General features: G+C 36.1%; 1 protein-coding gene across 1 annotated transcript; it reads left to right on the forward strand.

Moving 5' to 3' along the window:
• Positions 1-7,724, forward strand: il1b (interleukin 1, beta). Its single transcript, XM_084104549.1, has 7 exons — positions 1-110; positions 207-251; positions 402-480; positions 5,856-6,033; positions 6,639-6,800; positions 6,905-7,044; positions 7,146-7,724. Exons 2-7 carry the CDS (start codon positions 211-213, stop codon positions 7,377-7,379), a joined length of 834 nt encoding a protein of 277 aa, XP_083960675.1. The 5' UTR covers positions 1-110; positions 207-210; the 3' UTR covers positions 7,380-7,724.
• Positions 7,725-17,332: the final 9,608 nt, after the last annotated feature.

Here is a 17,332-nt window from a genome sequence, read left to right on the forward strand (position 1 = left end):
GGATCCTATAAAAGCCAAACTTCTACTCTCACAAAGGCATAAACCAAAGAATCTCACAAGAGATAGAACCAACTCACTAATTCTAGAGAAGGAACTGAACTAAACGACAGGTACGTGGCATGCAATTGCACCTTTAACATTCCGATTTTCAAAACAGAAAGATTTTTATTTTCTCAATGTTTAACCCGTTTTCTGCTTTATTTTAGAACAATGGCATACGATGGATATGACATAACTTTGTCTTATGATGAGTAAGTATTACCAGATCAAACGTTTTCATATTAGCAACAGCTCTCGAAGACGGAATGATGCGTCCGTTTCTTCTTGAATTTGCTTGGTTTTATTTGAAATAGTTTGCCTAAAACTCGTCTCATTCTATATTTGATTTGTTTCGTGAACAGTTTATCTGAGACAGACAGTGCAATTTACTCTGACAGTGCCGAATCCAACGAGATGGACTGCGCTTTTCAACCATCCATGGTGGGTTGCTTTTAACCCTCTGGGCTTCTTCGTAAAATAGTCACACTTAGCTTCCTCCCGTCCGAAAACGGGCGAAGCCTTAAAATTTTACTTTACTTTTTCCCAGGATAACCAATAAAATATATTTTTGTTCTATAATGTTTTCTGATTATTATTTAGAATTTTTAGAATTTTTTATGATACTTTGCATTAATTATATAATTTTTATGAGCTATTTTTTCCATTAGAATTAATATATATATTTTTATTTTATTTATTTTATTTTATTTTTCAATAAATGCAACATTTCACATCAAAATATAGCTGCAAGCAGCGATTGCGGGCCCAAGCCGGTGGCACCGCCACCCTGGTGCCTTTAGTTACACTAAAGCCACCGGGGTGGCGGTGTCACCAGCTTGGGCCCTCCATCGCTGCTCGCAGCTATATTATATATATATATATATATATATATATATATATATATATATATATATATATATATGCCAGTTGGTGGCGCTATAACTTTGACTCACAATAGTTACATCCATCTGATTGGCCTCTTACCACGAACACACTGCTGAAATTTCATCAAGATCAGTTAACGTATGCAGAAGTTATATTACTTTGTGTTTCTCTTTTCTCGCCATTGTTTCCTCGCCACAGCCAAACCGTTCGAGATATCAAAAATCCGTCCGGAATTTATCATCCTCAATGTCTTGACTTCATGCTGACCGAGTTTGGAGGCGATTGGATGAATTCTCTAGGTGAGTACATTAAATTCCACAGCATGCGTTTTTCAAACAACCCATAATAGCCGACTTCCTGTTGGGCGGAGCTAATAACTTAGAGTGCGGAAGTTGTTCGGCCCGATGAGATCTATATGTGTACCGAGTCAAAAGCTGTGTCTGAAACCGCTCACTCGTTCACTCATTCACTAATCCCTGCATAGTGAATGGCAGTTGAGTGCACTACATCAGCAAAGAGTGAACGAAAATGAGTGAGCGAATTCGGACGCTGACATAATTATCACGCGCCAGAGAGCTCGGACAATTTCGTCATAAACATTACCTACCCATCTTTAATATTTCCTTTTTTGGCTGTATGAATTGTATGTAACAATTGTATGTATGTATTTTTCACGTTTATTGCGTTATTTGATAAAAAAAAAAAGATAATAAAAACACTTATCATATTTATTTACTTTTTACATTTATATGTGAAAATAAAAGAGATCAAAACACTACACAGCACATTTGTTTATTCAAATATAGATATAACGGTATATATATAAATAAATAACCAGGCATCTGGTCTTATAAATGATTGTTTTCTATCTCGCGTGCGCCGTTGCCATGGTGACATTTTTGTTTATTTTTCATTCGCGCTCTATCGCCTTATCGTGTTGGATTGTGGGAAATAGTGTCTCAGCAAGTGTACATCGGATGTACACTCAAATTCAGAGAGGATTGTGGGTAAAAGTAGTGAACGAATGTAGGGAATGATGTCGTTCACTCAGAATTCGGACACCACTACAAAATGGCCGACACCCTAAATAGTGCACTATATAGTGGATAGGGAGCGATTTCAGACACAGCTAAAGAGTATAGAAGCCCAAGAGGCGAAGCGCAATAGAACGCTCCATAGCAACAGTTGCCCCCATGACGTGACGGCGCGGCCGCCATTATGGACTGAAAACTGAAGGAAAACGCCGAAAAATAATGGGAGTCAATGGCACTAAAAAACTTAACAAAACAAAAACTTAACATAACTTAATTTTTTCTGGCCGTCATATCTAAATATGAAAACAATTTAAAATACATTAATGAGGATGACCAACGTTAAATGACGTTAAATGACAGAAAATATACGTCTATGTGTTGGTTATGCATGGCCTAATTACCCTTAGGAAAATAGTAGAAGTACTATAAGACTACTATAGAAATACTATAGCGGCTCTAGGATATTATAGAGGTATTACAGAACATAACAGAACATAACATACTTCTGTGATGTTCTGTAATACCTCTATAATATTTTAAAGCTGCTATAGTATTTATATAGTAGTCTTATCGTACTTCTGTAGTATGTCCCAAATTACTATAGTATTCCTATAAGATTACTACAATATTTTGTCCCAAAATACTATAAGATTCCTATAGTACTTTTTAGTAAGAGTATGTCCCCCACCGAATCGGCTTCATTAGCCTACCACTTACGGTTTGCAAAAATACAATTATAAAATTATTGCAAAACTTTAATCTATCAATATTTATGTTCTATTATGCATTTTCCTTGTTATATGAATAACAGAAATTCAAGAAATAATATAGGCTATAGGCAGACACACAGTAATTAGATATAAGTAATAAGATATTTATTCAAATGTTGATTTTGAAATTAGTGAACATCACCATATATATGATTTGGAAAAATAAATAAAATTATAAATGAACATTTCTAAAGACAGTTAATATTTTACATAGAATATCACAAAAATATGAACAACTTGTTTTTTCAACATCTTCAGTGAAAGTGCACACAGTGAACGTTTCAATGGCAAGAACAAAAACAATCTGTGAATGTCCTATTACAGGCGGAAAGGTACAAAAAAGATGTGCAATCTAGCAAGTGCACACATGAACTATAAACACCTACTAAAATGGATTTTGCCATTGACTGGCGCTAACGATTTCAGCAGCTTTCAGTACATAATGGCGGACGCGCCTCCGCAGCGCCATCTACAGACTGTTACCCATAACACAACAGAGTTTCGCCTCTTGGGCTTCTATACTCTTTGACCGAGTTTCATATTAATTCATGCAAGCGTGTTTGATATATGGACCAAGTTTTCAGACCGTGTCCAAGGGGGCGCTGTTGAGCCCCCCTGCCACGCCCGGGTACCAGCTTCAGCCTGGCTCTGATGACAGTGGGTTCTGACCTGTGTGGAAAGTTTCAAGAATTTTTGAGCACGTTAAGGGCCCCAAAAGCCCCTGAAACCTTGAAAAACAAAGATTAAATGGAATAGACAACCCCCCCCCCCCCCACACACACACACACAGACACACAGAGAGAGAGAGAAAATTCTCCAGAAAATCCACATTCAAACCAAAATATCTGACTTCCTGTGGGTCTGAGGTTATGACTGTAAATTAGAAAGGTGTCCTGCTTGATGAGAACAATACACCAAGTTTTGTGATTCTAGGAAAAACTAAGCCCCCATTTTTGACTAAAGGTGGCGCTACTGAGCCATTCCACCACGCCTGTTTCTGAAACTTTGCACATGTCTACTGTATAATAAATGTGATGTGTCTGTCGAGTTTCATGCATTTTCAAGCATGTGAAGAGTCTCAAAAGCATCCGAAAAGAATATTAAAGTTTGATGCGTTGCCACGGCAACAGTATCTAAGATATCAATAATCCTTTCACAGGTCTACATCTGCCGTGTGTCTACATTATACACATAAAGTTTTAAGCAAATCGGGTAAAAATAAGAAAGTGATTTCAAAGCATTTTGAAAGTGACACACTTCCTGTTGCCAGTTGGTGGCGCTATAACTTTGACTCACAAAGGTCACATCCATGTGATCGGCCTCTTACAACGAACACACTGCTGAAGTTTCAGCAAGATCAGATAATGTATGCAGAAGTTATAACACACTTCCTGTGTCCCATTATTCGCCATAAATTCGTTTCCTCGCCACGGCCAAACCGTTCGAGATATCAAAAATCTGTTCGCAAGAATTCATCCTCAATGTCTTGACTTCATTCACACCGAGTTTGGCGGCGATCGGATGAATTCCCTAGGAGGAGTATTTCACATTCCATTGTATGCGTTTTCCAAACAACGTATAATAACCGACTTCCTGTTGGGCTTTTGTAAAACTTAGAGCACGAAAGTTGTTCGGCCCGATGAGATCTATATGTGTACTGAGTTTCATATTATTACATGCAAGCGTGTTTGATATATGGACCAAGATTTCGGACCCCATTCCAGGGGGCGCTGTCGAGCCCCCCTGCCACGCCCGGGTACCAGCTTCGGTCCGGTCCCTGATGGCCGCGGGTTCTGACCTGTGTGCAAAGTTTCAAGAGTTTTTGAGCATGTTAAGGGCCCCAAAAGTGGCAAAAAGGCAAAAAAAAAATAATGAAGAAAAAAAAAAAAAAAAAAAATCCTTACGAAAACAATAGGGCCTCCGCCCTTTCAGGGCTTGGGCCCTAAAAATAATCCTTACGAAAACAATAGGGCCTTCGCCCTTTCAGGGCTTGGGCCCTAATTAGAGTGCAGGCCTAAAAAAAATAATTTTTCAAGTGAGAAGAGCGCCACCTAGTGGCTTCAAAATTTATTAATTTGTGTCATGTCCTATAACCGCCTATAGGCGGCCTATAGCTTTTTTATTTATTTATTTGATTTATTCCCATTCGGAAAGAAAACAATTTATTACTAAGCAACCACTGAATGGAACAACACAAATTATATATCATTTTAAAGCTTAGGATCTCAGCTTTTTAATGCATCTAATTACATTTATTAATTCCTAACGAGTGCTGAGTAATCCCTCTAAAAACCAAGTGTACCGCCAGCAGGCGCCACCTAGCTGCGAAAATATTCATTACCATATTTTTCAAAAATCTTGCCTTGATTAACACAAAGTTGATGTCATTTGAAAGCTTGAAGTCTGAACTTTACAGTGAATGTATCCACTTTGAAAAACTCTTAAGTATTGCTGAGTTATTTGCTGATAAATAGAATTTCTTTTTTTTCATAATCTATAAAATAATGTACTGCAATGTGTCAAAAACATCATACAGCTCATGAAACATTCTCAGATAATTGAAAATGGCACTTCATTTTTTACAGCATATTATTACAATTAAAATGAGCCCAAAATTAACATAATCTATTGCTTTTATGACAAGATATTCTTCATGGAGAAAAAAATTGCCCATGAGGGGGTGTCAAAGACTGTACAAAAAGGCTATCTCTTTTCAAAATGCTGTAATTTTTGATTCCTTTATCCAAAAATTATTATTTTTTTATCCAGATGCAGCTAACATGTAGGGGGACTTCACTAAAAAGAATTTTCCTCCTACCTTATTTCCTTCCTGAGTTATTCCATGACAAATAAGAAAGATATGCAAAATCATAATAAAAATTTATTTTTACGACCCTTTAACATATCAGAATCATCTCCTTGATTTTTTTGTGTGTTCATATAGGTAATAAAAGAAAAGTCACCAAGTTTCACCCCCATCCGATGAAGCAAAAAATTAAACAATTCGAAACGTTCAAGTTTTCGCCCGTTTTCGGGCGAAGAAGCCCAGAGGGTTATATGCTCATAAATATGGACTAATTAATATGAAGTCATCTAAAACATAGCTCTAAAAATCATTTCTCTCCAGAGCTGCCGATGCAACATGGATGAAGACATCAATTTGGAAATGTGGAAGCATTCTCCCAACATGAAGCAGGTGGTGAACATCATCATCGCTCTGAAGAGGATGAAGAACATCAAAACAAAGTCTTCAGAGTTTGGTGAAGAGGAGGTGCTCAACATCATCATGGATAGTGTGATTGAAGGTACTACCACCAAACTTTCATGCAGCTAAAACTAGCTTCTGGCGGTTTGACTGTGCATTGAATGACTGGTAAACCACATTGGTCAAGATGGTTAGTGCTGGTGGGCTACAACAATCCAGTTACTGTGTTCCAGTTAACATATGACCTAGTTTGTCCAGTGAAACCACATAATATTATGCATTTGCAATACCATACTAAAGAATAGTAATGAGCCCTGAACTGAGCTGAATCACGACTATTGTCTTTTTCATGCATTTGTTTAATATTTGCTGTAGTTTGCATGAAAATGTGATTATTTCCAATAACCAGAGTAAGATGTTTATGTGACACGAGCAAATTTTTGTTATTATTCTTAACTGACATACAGTAGGTGTGTTACTGGCCACTGTTCTTACACATTTCTATGGGCGTATTGAATTTGATCAAAGCATTGTGTTTTCATGAGGTAAAGCTCAATCACAATATGCTTTGAAACTATCCGTATTGTATAAAGCACTATATAAATAAATGCATGTGACTTGACCTAAAATAATTGACCAGACATTAAGCATTTGCTCTTTTTGTTTTGGTTGTTGATGTTCACTAATGTCTTTTTACTTCCACAGAGCGTCGGATAGAACGGGTTGAGATGACACAATCTTACAAAAGCACCCACAAGGTGGTGCAGTGCAACATTTGTGATCAGTTCAAGAAGACTCTGGTGCAAAGCAGCGGATCTCCTCGTCTGCTGGCCATCACGCTGAGAGACGGAGCCACTCAGTACAAAGGTAAATCTCATCACTCTTACAAAAAAGTGCTTCTGAATCCAACTCTAGGGTTCTTGACTCACTGAAACGATTCTCTCTTAACCTCCACATTTATTTACTTCCAGTTGATTTCAATCTGTCGCTGTATGCATCACCGCGCGCCACCACGAATTCATCCCAGCCTGTGTGCTTGGGAATCTCCAAGACCAATTTCTACCTTGCTTGTACCAAGCCGGCCAATTCTCCCCCCCAACTGATCTTGAAGGTTTGTTCCCCACACCAAGTTTTACAACCATACTATTGCTGCTTCTTTTTTTTTAATCCACATTATAAACTAAAGATTTAATCCCCTGATTTTTATTCCAGGAGATCACTGAAACCCTAGACACCATTGAAGTTGGTGACCAGTATGACAACGTCCTGTTCTTCAGGAAAGAGACCGGTGTGGCCAATAACACGTTTGAATCCGTCAAGTATCCTGGATGGTTTATTAGCACGGATTATTATTGTGAATCCAAGGCAGTGGAAATGAGCCAGAACGTGTCAAAAGACCGATGCACAATCTTCACGCTGGAGAACGACAAACTAATCCAGAGTTAAGAATCTAATTTGATTCCGTAAATATTTTCAGAGTATGTACAAAGTACAGTTTATAATCTGGATTTATTCATTGGTCTAAACGTATTAGATCTGATTTGTACAGGCAGCTGTTAGACTCCTGCAGATCTTTTGGTTTTAGTTTTTGCACCATGTGAAGATTTTATTCTGGTAATAGAAAATTCACATTGAATTCAAGTGTTTCTATTTGACTATCCGTAATTTGTAATGATATTTAATATTTATTTTAAAGTATTTAAAATGTATTTAAATCAGACTTGTTTTGTACTTGATTTGTGTAACAAAACTGATTTTTGTTACGAAATAAACCTATGAATTAAACCGTTACATGTTGTTGAGTTGATCAGATCATTAGACCTTCATTTGAACAGGATGTCTTTTCAACATAAAAAAAACACACACATGATAAAGGTTGATAACTTGCTCCCTTCCAAACATGTAGGGAAATGTATAAAAGATGACGCCAGTTGTTTTTCCAAGCATACATTTTAATCACTAAAAAATATAGGGTATATATCACCTGCTCTGGTCCTACAGAATTAGGAAATGAAACTTGAGCGCCCCCATGTGATAGAAATAATCACTGCACACTGCAATTGCTTCAACCGTCCTCAGTGTTGTTAAATCTGTGTGTTGTCCATTAGAATGAGTCCAAAATCTCACATTCAGACATCTCAGTAATCTTGAACCTGTTGATATCAGAATATTTGACTGATTTATGAGGTTTTCAAATAGAGCGCTTCAAATGTCGACTTTCTGTTTCACTATATATTTTCATTTGGCGATCATATTTAGGCCTATAACAAAGCCTGTCCATAATAAAATTTAAATAAGCAATTTTTCAACAATATTTAGATTTTGACATGTCTAAAATCCCATAAAACTTAGATGTTATTATTGTTGCTGCTACTACTGCCACTATTATTATTATTATTACTACAACTATTATTAATATTATGATTGTTTCAAATTGTCTCTATCTATTTATCACTCAGTGAGTTTATCTCTTTTTTTTTCTCTCCACAACATCACCAGAAAAATGTAATCAATATTAATATTCACTATTATATCACTCTAGATTAACCTACATGTATACTGCCGTGCAAAGGCAAAAGACCTTAACTTCAATTTTGGTCAAAATTAGTTATTGCCATTTTTGGAACAATGGACATCAGTTTTATCATGTGGAAAAATATCTTGAGTCAATTTTGTTCTTTTCTGCTAAAAATAAGATGTTGTTTTTGTCATAACTTCCAAAAGCAGAGGGAAAGCAAAGGCAGAAGCCCTTAACATCAGTTACGGTCTTTTAGCTTTGTTCCGCTGCACTCCGGAATGCTGGAATCAAGTTACAGTTGGAGTTAAGGCACTCTGCCTTTGTTTTAACAACGTTAAATTTTTGCCGCGCTGAAGTTACGGTGTAATGTTAATGCCTATATGTAATTGAAAACAACGCGAGTGGGTTGGGGACGTCTCACGATAAGTAAGGGGAGGAGAAAACATTACCATGCAAACAAACAAACCCAGCAGATATAACTTAGATTGCAGCTTACCTTTTTTTAACATGGTCAAACTCAAAATCCATGGAAAACGACATCCACTGAGAAGACAATCCATTGTTTAAATCCATCATGTGCCGGCTGGCTAACCTAATCTATCAAAGTGCAAGTTGTCCGGAGGTTGACATTTTAAGTGTCGCTGTGGGTAGGCTATTAGTAGGCAGACGTCAGGTTAAACAGTTAAAATTAGGGTGACCTAAACGTTCTGTTTTCCCAGGACATGTCATGGTTTCACGTCTTGTCCTGGCCGTCGTGGCTGTTTTTTTTATTTTTTTATAAAGTGACGAAAATGTCCTGTTTTTTGGGCCGTTATAAGCATATACTTTAAATTTACTGGCGCTTATCTTTGCACACACAACATATGAAACCGGCTAATCAGCGCGTTCCTCAATCCGCAACGGCAAGCAGAGAGCACGTCAGAAAACAGAGGCGCCTGTGTGTGTGTGTCAAATCAAATCTTTCAAATGTAAGAAATATTTGTGAAAGGTTACTTTAACTTCTTCTTTAGTGTTTAGTGTTTTTACTTAAATTAAGAACACTGATAAAGTTTTTAAAACGATCCAGTACCCTTCTCATTATTTTTTATTTTATAATATTCTATTGATGTAATATTAAGCCTTCTAAACAGAACTCACAAAAATGTTATTTTAAGACTATCATTGTTATCATAGAAATGTTTTATAGAGTGATAAAAGTCAAAATGGTCAATAAATTAGAAGTTAAGGTACTTTGCCTTTGTATGAGTCATTATTGTTTTGCAGATTATGCAAAGGCAGAATGCAGTAACTTCCGAATAAGGGTCAAAGGTCAAGTTTGAGGTCAATTTTTTTTAATGTAGATAAATATATTCATTATGACAACTACTTGGCAAATTTTCAGTGTCCTACCTATCATACAATTGGCTGGACAACAAAAAAACTTTAAAGTCATTTTTCTCAGTTTCACACTCTGGTGAGTTAAGGTCTTTTGCCTTTGTAGGGCAGTATACAATACTATATCTATCTTGCTGTTTTTTCTCTCTTTTTTGTTTTTTATTCTCTCCTTTTTTTGTACTTTTGTATGTCATTGGTCATATTCTCAAGTCTTAATAAAACTAAAACAATACAAACATACAGTCATTAGCACTTTGTTATAAATTTACGTTGGACAAAAAATCCTGAATAGACCTTTTGTTTATTATTAGTAGTAATACTAGTAGCATAAATTTCCACAGATGCCACTGAAGCAAAAATAAATTGGCCTAAATTAAAAAATTTAAAAAAGATTAAACAGAAAAGGCTTAATACACAGTTATGTCACAGATAAGACAAGATGAACCTCAACTAGAGAAACCGGTTGTGAATAGGCTTTTTGCTTCAGCATCATTAACTCACTGAATTTTTGAACATTTTTAAAATGCTCAAACTTTTATCCAAAGTACCCACATATGTTTACAACAAAAGGCACCAATTCAAACCTCTGTAAGAATATCACAGCCCTCATGAATTGATGTCAAATACATGGTGTGTCTTTGTTACAATGCCGGGGTTAAAACAATTAGACAAAAGCAGCAAAAACAGCGGCCACACCATGCAATATGCTTAAAAACCTGGTTTATTGGATCAATCCAAATGTCTCTCTGACCACAGCTCAAATCCACTTTCTGTTTGACGCGGGAGTGTCTGTGTGTGTGTAAATTAGTCTATTAGAACGGTATTTATGCTTATAATGAACACTCGACTGTAAAGAACATGTAGGTCTAACAACAACACAACTGTCAATGTGTGTGTGAGCTTATGTCAGTGTGTGAATATTCTCAATCAGAGCCACAACGGTGACAGATTAATGTTGAGTGGGGGACCCAGAGACGGCATAGGGCACATTTTACCCACAATTCCTTTGAGTTACCGAATGGCTCCATTCAGACAACACAAAAGTTTCTCAGAATCCTCACCGCTGGCTTTCAACATTTTCTTCACAACTGACCTGCCTTTCTTTTTAAACAAATAAATAAATAAAAAAGCATACAAAGATGGACTTGGTGGTGTTGTAACCATACATGGTCTCTCCCCTCCATAATTTGCATGACAAAAATACCTTTTACAATTAATCTAAAAAGTACGTTTGTGCATGCAACAAAAAAACGTAACCTAATTCACACGATAAAGATATCCAACAAGCTAATTTATTTGTGGAGATGTGCTAAACACTAATATTCTATCCAAGAGATTAACAATAAAATCATGTTGTTACACATCCATCATGGACCATCATTAAAGTATCTTGGAATACCAAGTAAAGTTGAACACGGTGTTACATGAATATGATATTGCCATCACTGTATACCATGGTACTGGCACTGCTGTTTGTAAGGGAAGCCCTGCCACCAGATGGCATCTTGCTGGGTTCTTTACAGCAGAGGTTTGTCCCAGTTGGTTGCACTCGTCCCTGAAACAAACATGATTGTGAGAAAATTGAAGTCATGTATGACAGATTCCAATCCAGATTTCATGCGTATTTCCAGGAAATACATTAAATGGATAGTTCACCCAAAAATGAAAATTCTTTCAACATTTACTCACCCTTAAGTTGTTCCAAACCTGTATGAATTTCTTTTAGTAACTGAGCAGATCTCGCCTCCCATTGACTATGGTAGTCAATGGGGGACGAGATCTGCTTGGTTACAAACATTCTTCCAAATATCTTCCTTTGTGTTCAGCAGAACACAAAAGAAATGTATACAGGTTTGGAACAATATGAGGGTGAGTAACTGATGACAGAATTTTCGTTTTAGGGTGAACTATCCCTTTAAATAAGAGGTTAATCTGTAAAAAATGGCGAATTTTCAGATGGATAAAAAAAAACCTTAAAAAAACACCTAAATAATTCCCGAGTAGCCCATCAAAAAAACATCCCTGGATGATTCAATTATTATAAAGATCTATTCAAATTCTGAATGAGCAGAGTGATTAGTCAGTTGGTTACGGCTCGGTGATTGGATCAAAAAGTCCTGCGGTTCCATGAGCAAAGATTTAAATCAGATGTTTATCCCAAATCTAGAGAATCCCTCACACACAAACCGCTCTCCAGTAAACCTGTGAGCATTACTGCATCTCTCCATTACAAGTCCCACTGCAGCAACCCGATTCCCTGTTCACACAGCAGGCTGCATTGAATTGCACAAGCCGAACCCATGCATAAAGGACAGTGTCATAAAAGATGTTGCAGATCATTCTGATCGCATAAACACAAACAAATAATCTGGCAAATTCATGTTAGCTAACGCATCAACTAATGTTGTAGCCTAAATTATGCAAATATGTATTATTTGGTCAAACTTTATGATGGTGTAAAAAAAAAATCTATATTAAAATGCTAAGATTGTTAATGCTTTAAGTTTTTGATTCAAATTGAATGGCGTTTACAATTATTCATTTAATCCAAGGGAATGTGATGATATATTTTTGTCGCCGATTGCATAAAAACACATAAAAAAAAAAAAAAAACTGGAGAAAATAAATGCTATTCATTATTCAACTGATTTCCAAGGGATTGAAAACATAATCTGTCTCCCCGGCCGTTTGCTCGCTCACATGCGCGTGCAGCAGAATGTATGTCTCACATTGCGGGCACATGGCAACACCAGCTAAATATAGCCTGTCAGTGCCAGCCCATGCAGAGCAGAGCACGCTGGGATCAGGGTTTGTTCCTGCGAACGCAGAATCCCCATCACGTAACGCCCCCTCCCTCCTCCTCTTCCTCCTCTTTACGCGTTCTGTCCTCTCGTGCGCTTGCGTCTCACCGGGGAACTCGAGCTGGTTGCCAAAGGCTGCAGTTCGTTTACGGAGTCAAGCGGTGTGTGTGTGTGTGTGTGTGTGTGTGTGTTGCTCTCTGAGGACTTCACCTCAAACTGATGTCGAAAGCATTGTGCACACGCACACAAAAAAATCAGCCCACTATTTGTCGTTTCAGGGGAGACTGCAATCAACTGGACAAACCTCCCAGCGAACAAAAATGTGTTCTAAGAACGTTTTGCTAACGTTCCCATTAAGTTATTTAGACGTTATGCGAACGTTAAAGGGACAGTTCACCCAAAAATGTAAATTCTGTCATAATTTACTCACCCTCAAGTTGTTCCAAACCTGTATGAATTTATTTCTTCTGCTGAAAGAAGATATTTTGAAGAATATGGGTAACCAAACAGGTCATGGACCCCATTATGGAAGCTTGTTTCCGCCACAGAATAAAAAAATAAAAAGGTAATTACTTTTTATCTCACAATTCTGACTTTTTTTCATGCATTTGCGAGTTTATATCTCTGATTTTTTACTCTTTTTTTTTCTTTTTTCTTAGAATTGTGAGATAGAAACTTGTAACTGTGAGTTCAAGTCAGAATTGCGTGATATAAAGTCGCAAAAAAATATCTTATTTTGTGTTCAGCAGAAGACATTTTTACAGGTTTGGAACAACTTGAGGGTGGATGAATGATGACAGAATTTTTATTTTTGTGTGAACTGTCCCTTTAAGGGAACATTCCATTTTGCAAACATTATGGGATTGTTATTCTTGAATGTTCTCTGAACATTCTGAAACACTTTAAAAATGTTAGATGAACATCCAACATCCCATTAATGATGTTTTTTTTGGGGTTTTTTGCTAATGTTTTGAGAACATTATCAAAGACCAGATAACTTAATAAAAAAACGTTCTATTAACGTTACTGGAAGAATGTTTCTTCATAACTTTGAGAGAACCTTGCCAGAACGTTAGCCAATGTACAGAGAATGTTCCCTGTTGTTGAGATCGTTCACAAATATTACACATTTTGTAACATACTTTTAATAACAACTCTGACATGCATGGAGCCATGGTTGCAATCCCTTGAAAACAAATCAATTGAATTGCATTTTTTTTCTGCAAAATGTTTTTTGCAATCAGCTGCTCAAAAACATCTCATCATACCCGCTTGGATAAAAGTCTTCTAAATGAATACATGTAAATGCCATTACATTTGAATGAAAAACCTATAAAGCATTATTAATCTTGAAAAAGGATGTAGTTTTAACAGAAAAAAAATATACACCACCATAACGTTCAACCATGGTCTCATTATGCATTAGCTGACATGAATTAACAATGAGCAATATATTTTTGTTAGTGAAACATAATTCTTCATTGTTTGTTCATGTTCATTCACAACGCATGAACTAATGTTTACAACTTTTGATTTTAATCAAGTATAAATAAATATACAAAAAAGAACATTAAGATTAATAAATGCTGTGGAAGTCTTGTTCATTGTAAGTTCATGTTAACTAATGAAACCTTATTGTAAAGTGTTGCCCATATTTGCATTACATTCAAACTGTTTTGGCGTTTTGCTGTTATGACGTCACACGACTCCACCCACCATGACCTAAATCAGAATAAGGACAGACCGTGTCCCATCTAATGCTGAGAGACAGCGACGACTCAGTGACCAATGAATGTCTGTGTGATCACAGCGGGAGCTCACTGCATTCCCAATAATCCCGGCCTGATTCGGCAGAGACCTCAGCGTGGCATCGCTCTCTAATTCCTTACACTCTCAGAAATAAAGGTACAAATGCTATTACCCTTTCAAAAGGAAGAGGGCATATTAGTACCTCTACAGTAGAGCCTTTTAAAAGGGCCCGCCCCAGTGACAGATGCACCATTATTTTGGAGAGGTGCTGCGGGGTCACTTTCAAAGGGTCGGCCGGGACAGGGAGCACACCCCTATCCTGTGAGGATGACTGTCATCAAACAGGCCGCAGGGCATCTGTGTGCTGTAATGTTACACTTTGCAACACTGCCATTTTTACACTATGCAAGTCATGCATTAAAGTCAAATTTAACCATTTATAACCTGTTTTACTTACACTACCATTCAAAAGTCCTCTGAAAGTGCCAGTGATGACTTGAATGATCATTTACATATAAAATAAGTGCTGTTGTTTGAACTTTCTATATTTATCAAAGAATCTTGAAATAATGTATCATGGATTCAACAACAAATATGAATATGAAATATGAATTTCAACATTGATAATCAGAAATGTTTCTTGAGCAGCAAATCATCATATTATAATGATTTCTGAAGGATCATGTGACACAGTAATGATGCTGAAAATTCAGCTTAGCATCACAAGAATAAATTACATTTTAAAACATATTAAGCTAAAAAAAAAGGTTTTTTATTTTAATAATATTTCACAATATTTAAATTTTACTGTATTTTTGGTCAAATAAATACAGTCTTGGTGAGCATTAGAGACTTATTTCATGCAAAAACATTTAAACATCTTACGGACCCCAAACATAGTTATGTGACATATTATGAATAAAAGAAGATATTTGACTAAATGTACGACGGAATGGCTTTTTGGGGGCCATGTGGAAGATGAAGGTCAAGTTTACCCTCAAAAACAAGAATGTATGCCACAAATAATGTTTTTTGTGTGTTTTTTTAAAGAAAATCTATTATTTGCTTTTGTGCAGTAATTAATAACACATTAAATGGAATTAAATTGCAATAAATTACTGCATTAACCTGCATTAAGTAGCCTAGCTTAATGACTAAACTGCTATTTAATATTAATATTAATCCCAAGTATGTGCTGACATCAATCAAGTAATTTTAGAATAAGATGCACTAATGAATTGTTTACAAGCACAAACTTATACTTAGAAAAGATAAATGCTCAATTTTAAATTTAAAATAGTGCTTTCAACCCATTTTACTCCTTTAATGCCATGTTATTTCAGAGTTAAACTGACTGACTGGATCATTAAAAAAAGTGGGACTTACATTCCGGAATGGAGATACTTGGAGGGAGCAGCTGAAAAATAATAGGGATTCATGACATCATCCAATAATAGCAGTCATTTCAGAGGTGGGACTCTGAAACAAAAGTCATTACATTTTGATTAAAGATTATTATTATTATTATTATTAGACAAATGGTTTTATCATTTACTTTAAGGAAGTAAATAGGTACAGTTTTTCATATTGAACTAAAACTATCAAAACATGTTTGTTAATTGAAATAAAATATAAATATTAACACTTTTAACAAAAATTAGAAATGTTACCTTGGCAATAAACTTAAGGTAAGTTGAACTAAACAAACTAAATTAAAAATAAAATAAACAAAAATAAACCTAAACAGTAATATTTATAAAAACAACAACAAATGTACTAAAAATGTAATTAAAATGAACACAAACTGAAAATATTAAAATGAAAGCCAATTCAAAATATTAATAAAAATATAATACTGTATAAATATTACTAAAATAACACTGAACATGCAACCAATGTACATCAACACAACGACACCAGGCCAGTATTATGCTTTCCATCATTTATAATTTCCTTTATTCTGTTACAAACATACATAGCATTTTCTAAATATAGACTTGTAAATTTCAAGAGAAAAAAAAAAAAAAAAAAAAAAGTTCAGCCATGGGAAAAACGTAAGGCTGCCGGTTCTTGAGAGGCAGTCTAGCGCGGGACGGGGCTTGATGGGATGGGTGGAGATACTTTGAGTATCTGAGACCTGAGCTCTTGACAGTGTCCTGCAGTAGCTGTGAACTCGCTCTGTAACTTCAGGATCAAGTAACAGATACAAAATATATATACTGAGAACGCCAAGAACCTGAGTTTAAAGGGCATTCCGACGTTAATATCTCTGCTGAAAACACAAGATATATTGGAAAAATAGCTACCTTTCAATAAAGATTGTTCTATGAATTGCTGCTCTTGTGCGTACGGTGTCCAAAATAAAAAAACAGTGGTTGACACATGGATGCTGTTAAGAGCTCGGGTGAGTCGCCTGAAATAACACATTCTTTCAGAAGTTTTCCAATCTTTCGTACAGTGGAACAGAGGTATTGTTGTTCATTTGAAAAGTATGCGGACGCCCCATAGAACTTTGCACAAATCCCAACCTCAGGAAACAGGAAGACAAATCGGCCAATTGCGAGTCGGCTAGGAGCCTGACAGGAAATGAACTCATAATCTCATCCCTATGGATGAGTATTGCTTCCTGTCCCTATTCTTTTTTTTCTTTTTCTTTTTTTTTTCTTTTTTAAGTGACATTAAGGTGGAAACTAAACACAAATCTTTATAGTACGATGTATCCCAAGTACACATTTGAAATAAACGCAGCCAAGTTCAGTCGAAAGAAAGTCCATTTCTGGTGTTTTGCGAAAGATGTGTGCCCAATTCCAGATGTTAAATGGACAGGTCATTACAGAAAAGAAAAAAAAGTGCTGCGATACTTTGCGATACTCCACTTTAACATTTAGCAGCCTAGAGGGATTTAATGCATGTATAGCCTACATCATAAAGTGAAGGAAAAAATGGCTTTTTGTTGG

The sequence above is a fragment of the Abramis brama genome, assembly GCF_963993115.1.
Source record: "Abramis brama genome assembly, chromosome: 25".
NCBI classification, from domain to species: domain Eukaryota; kingdom Metazoa; phylum Chordata; class Actinopteri; order Cypriniformes; family Leuciscidae; genus Abramis; species Abramis brama.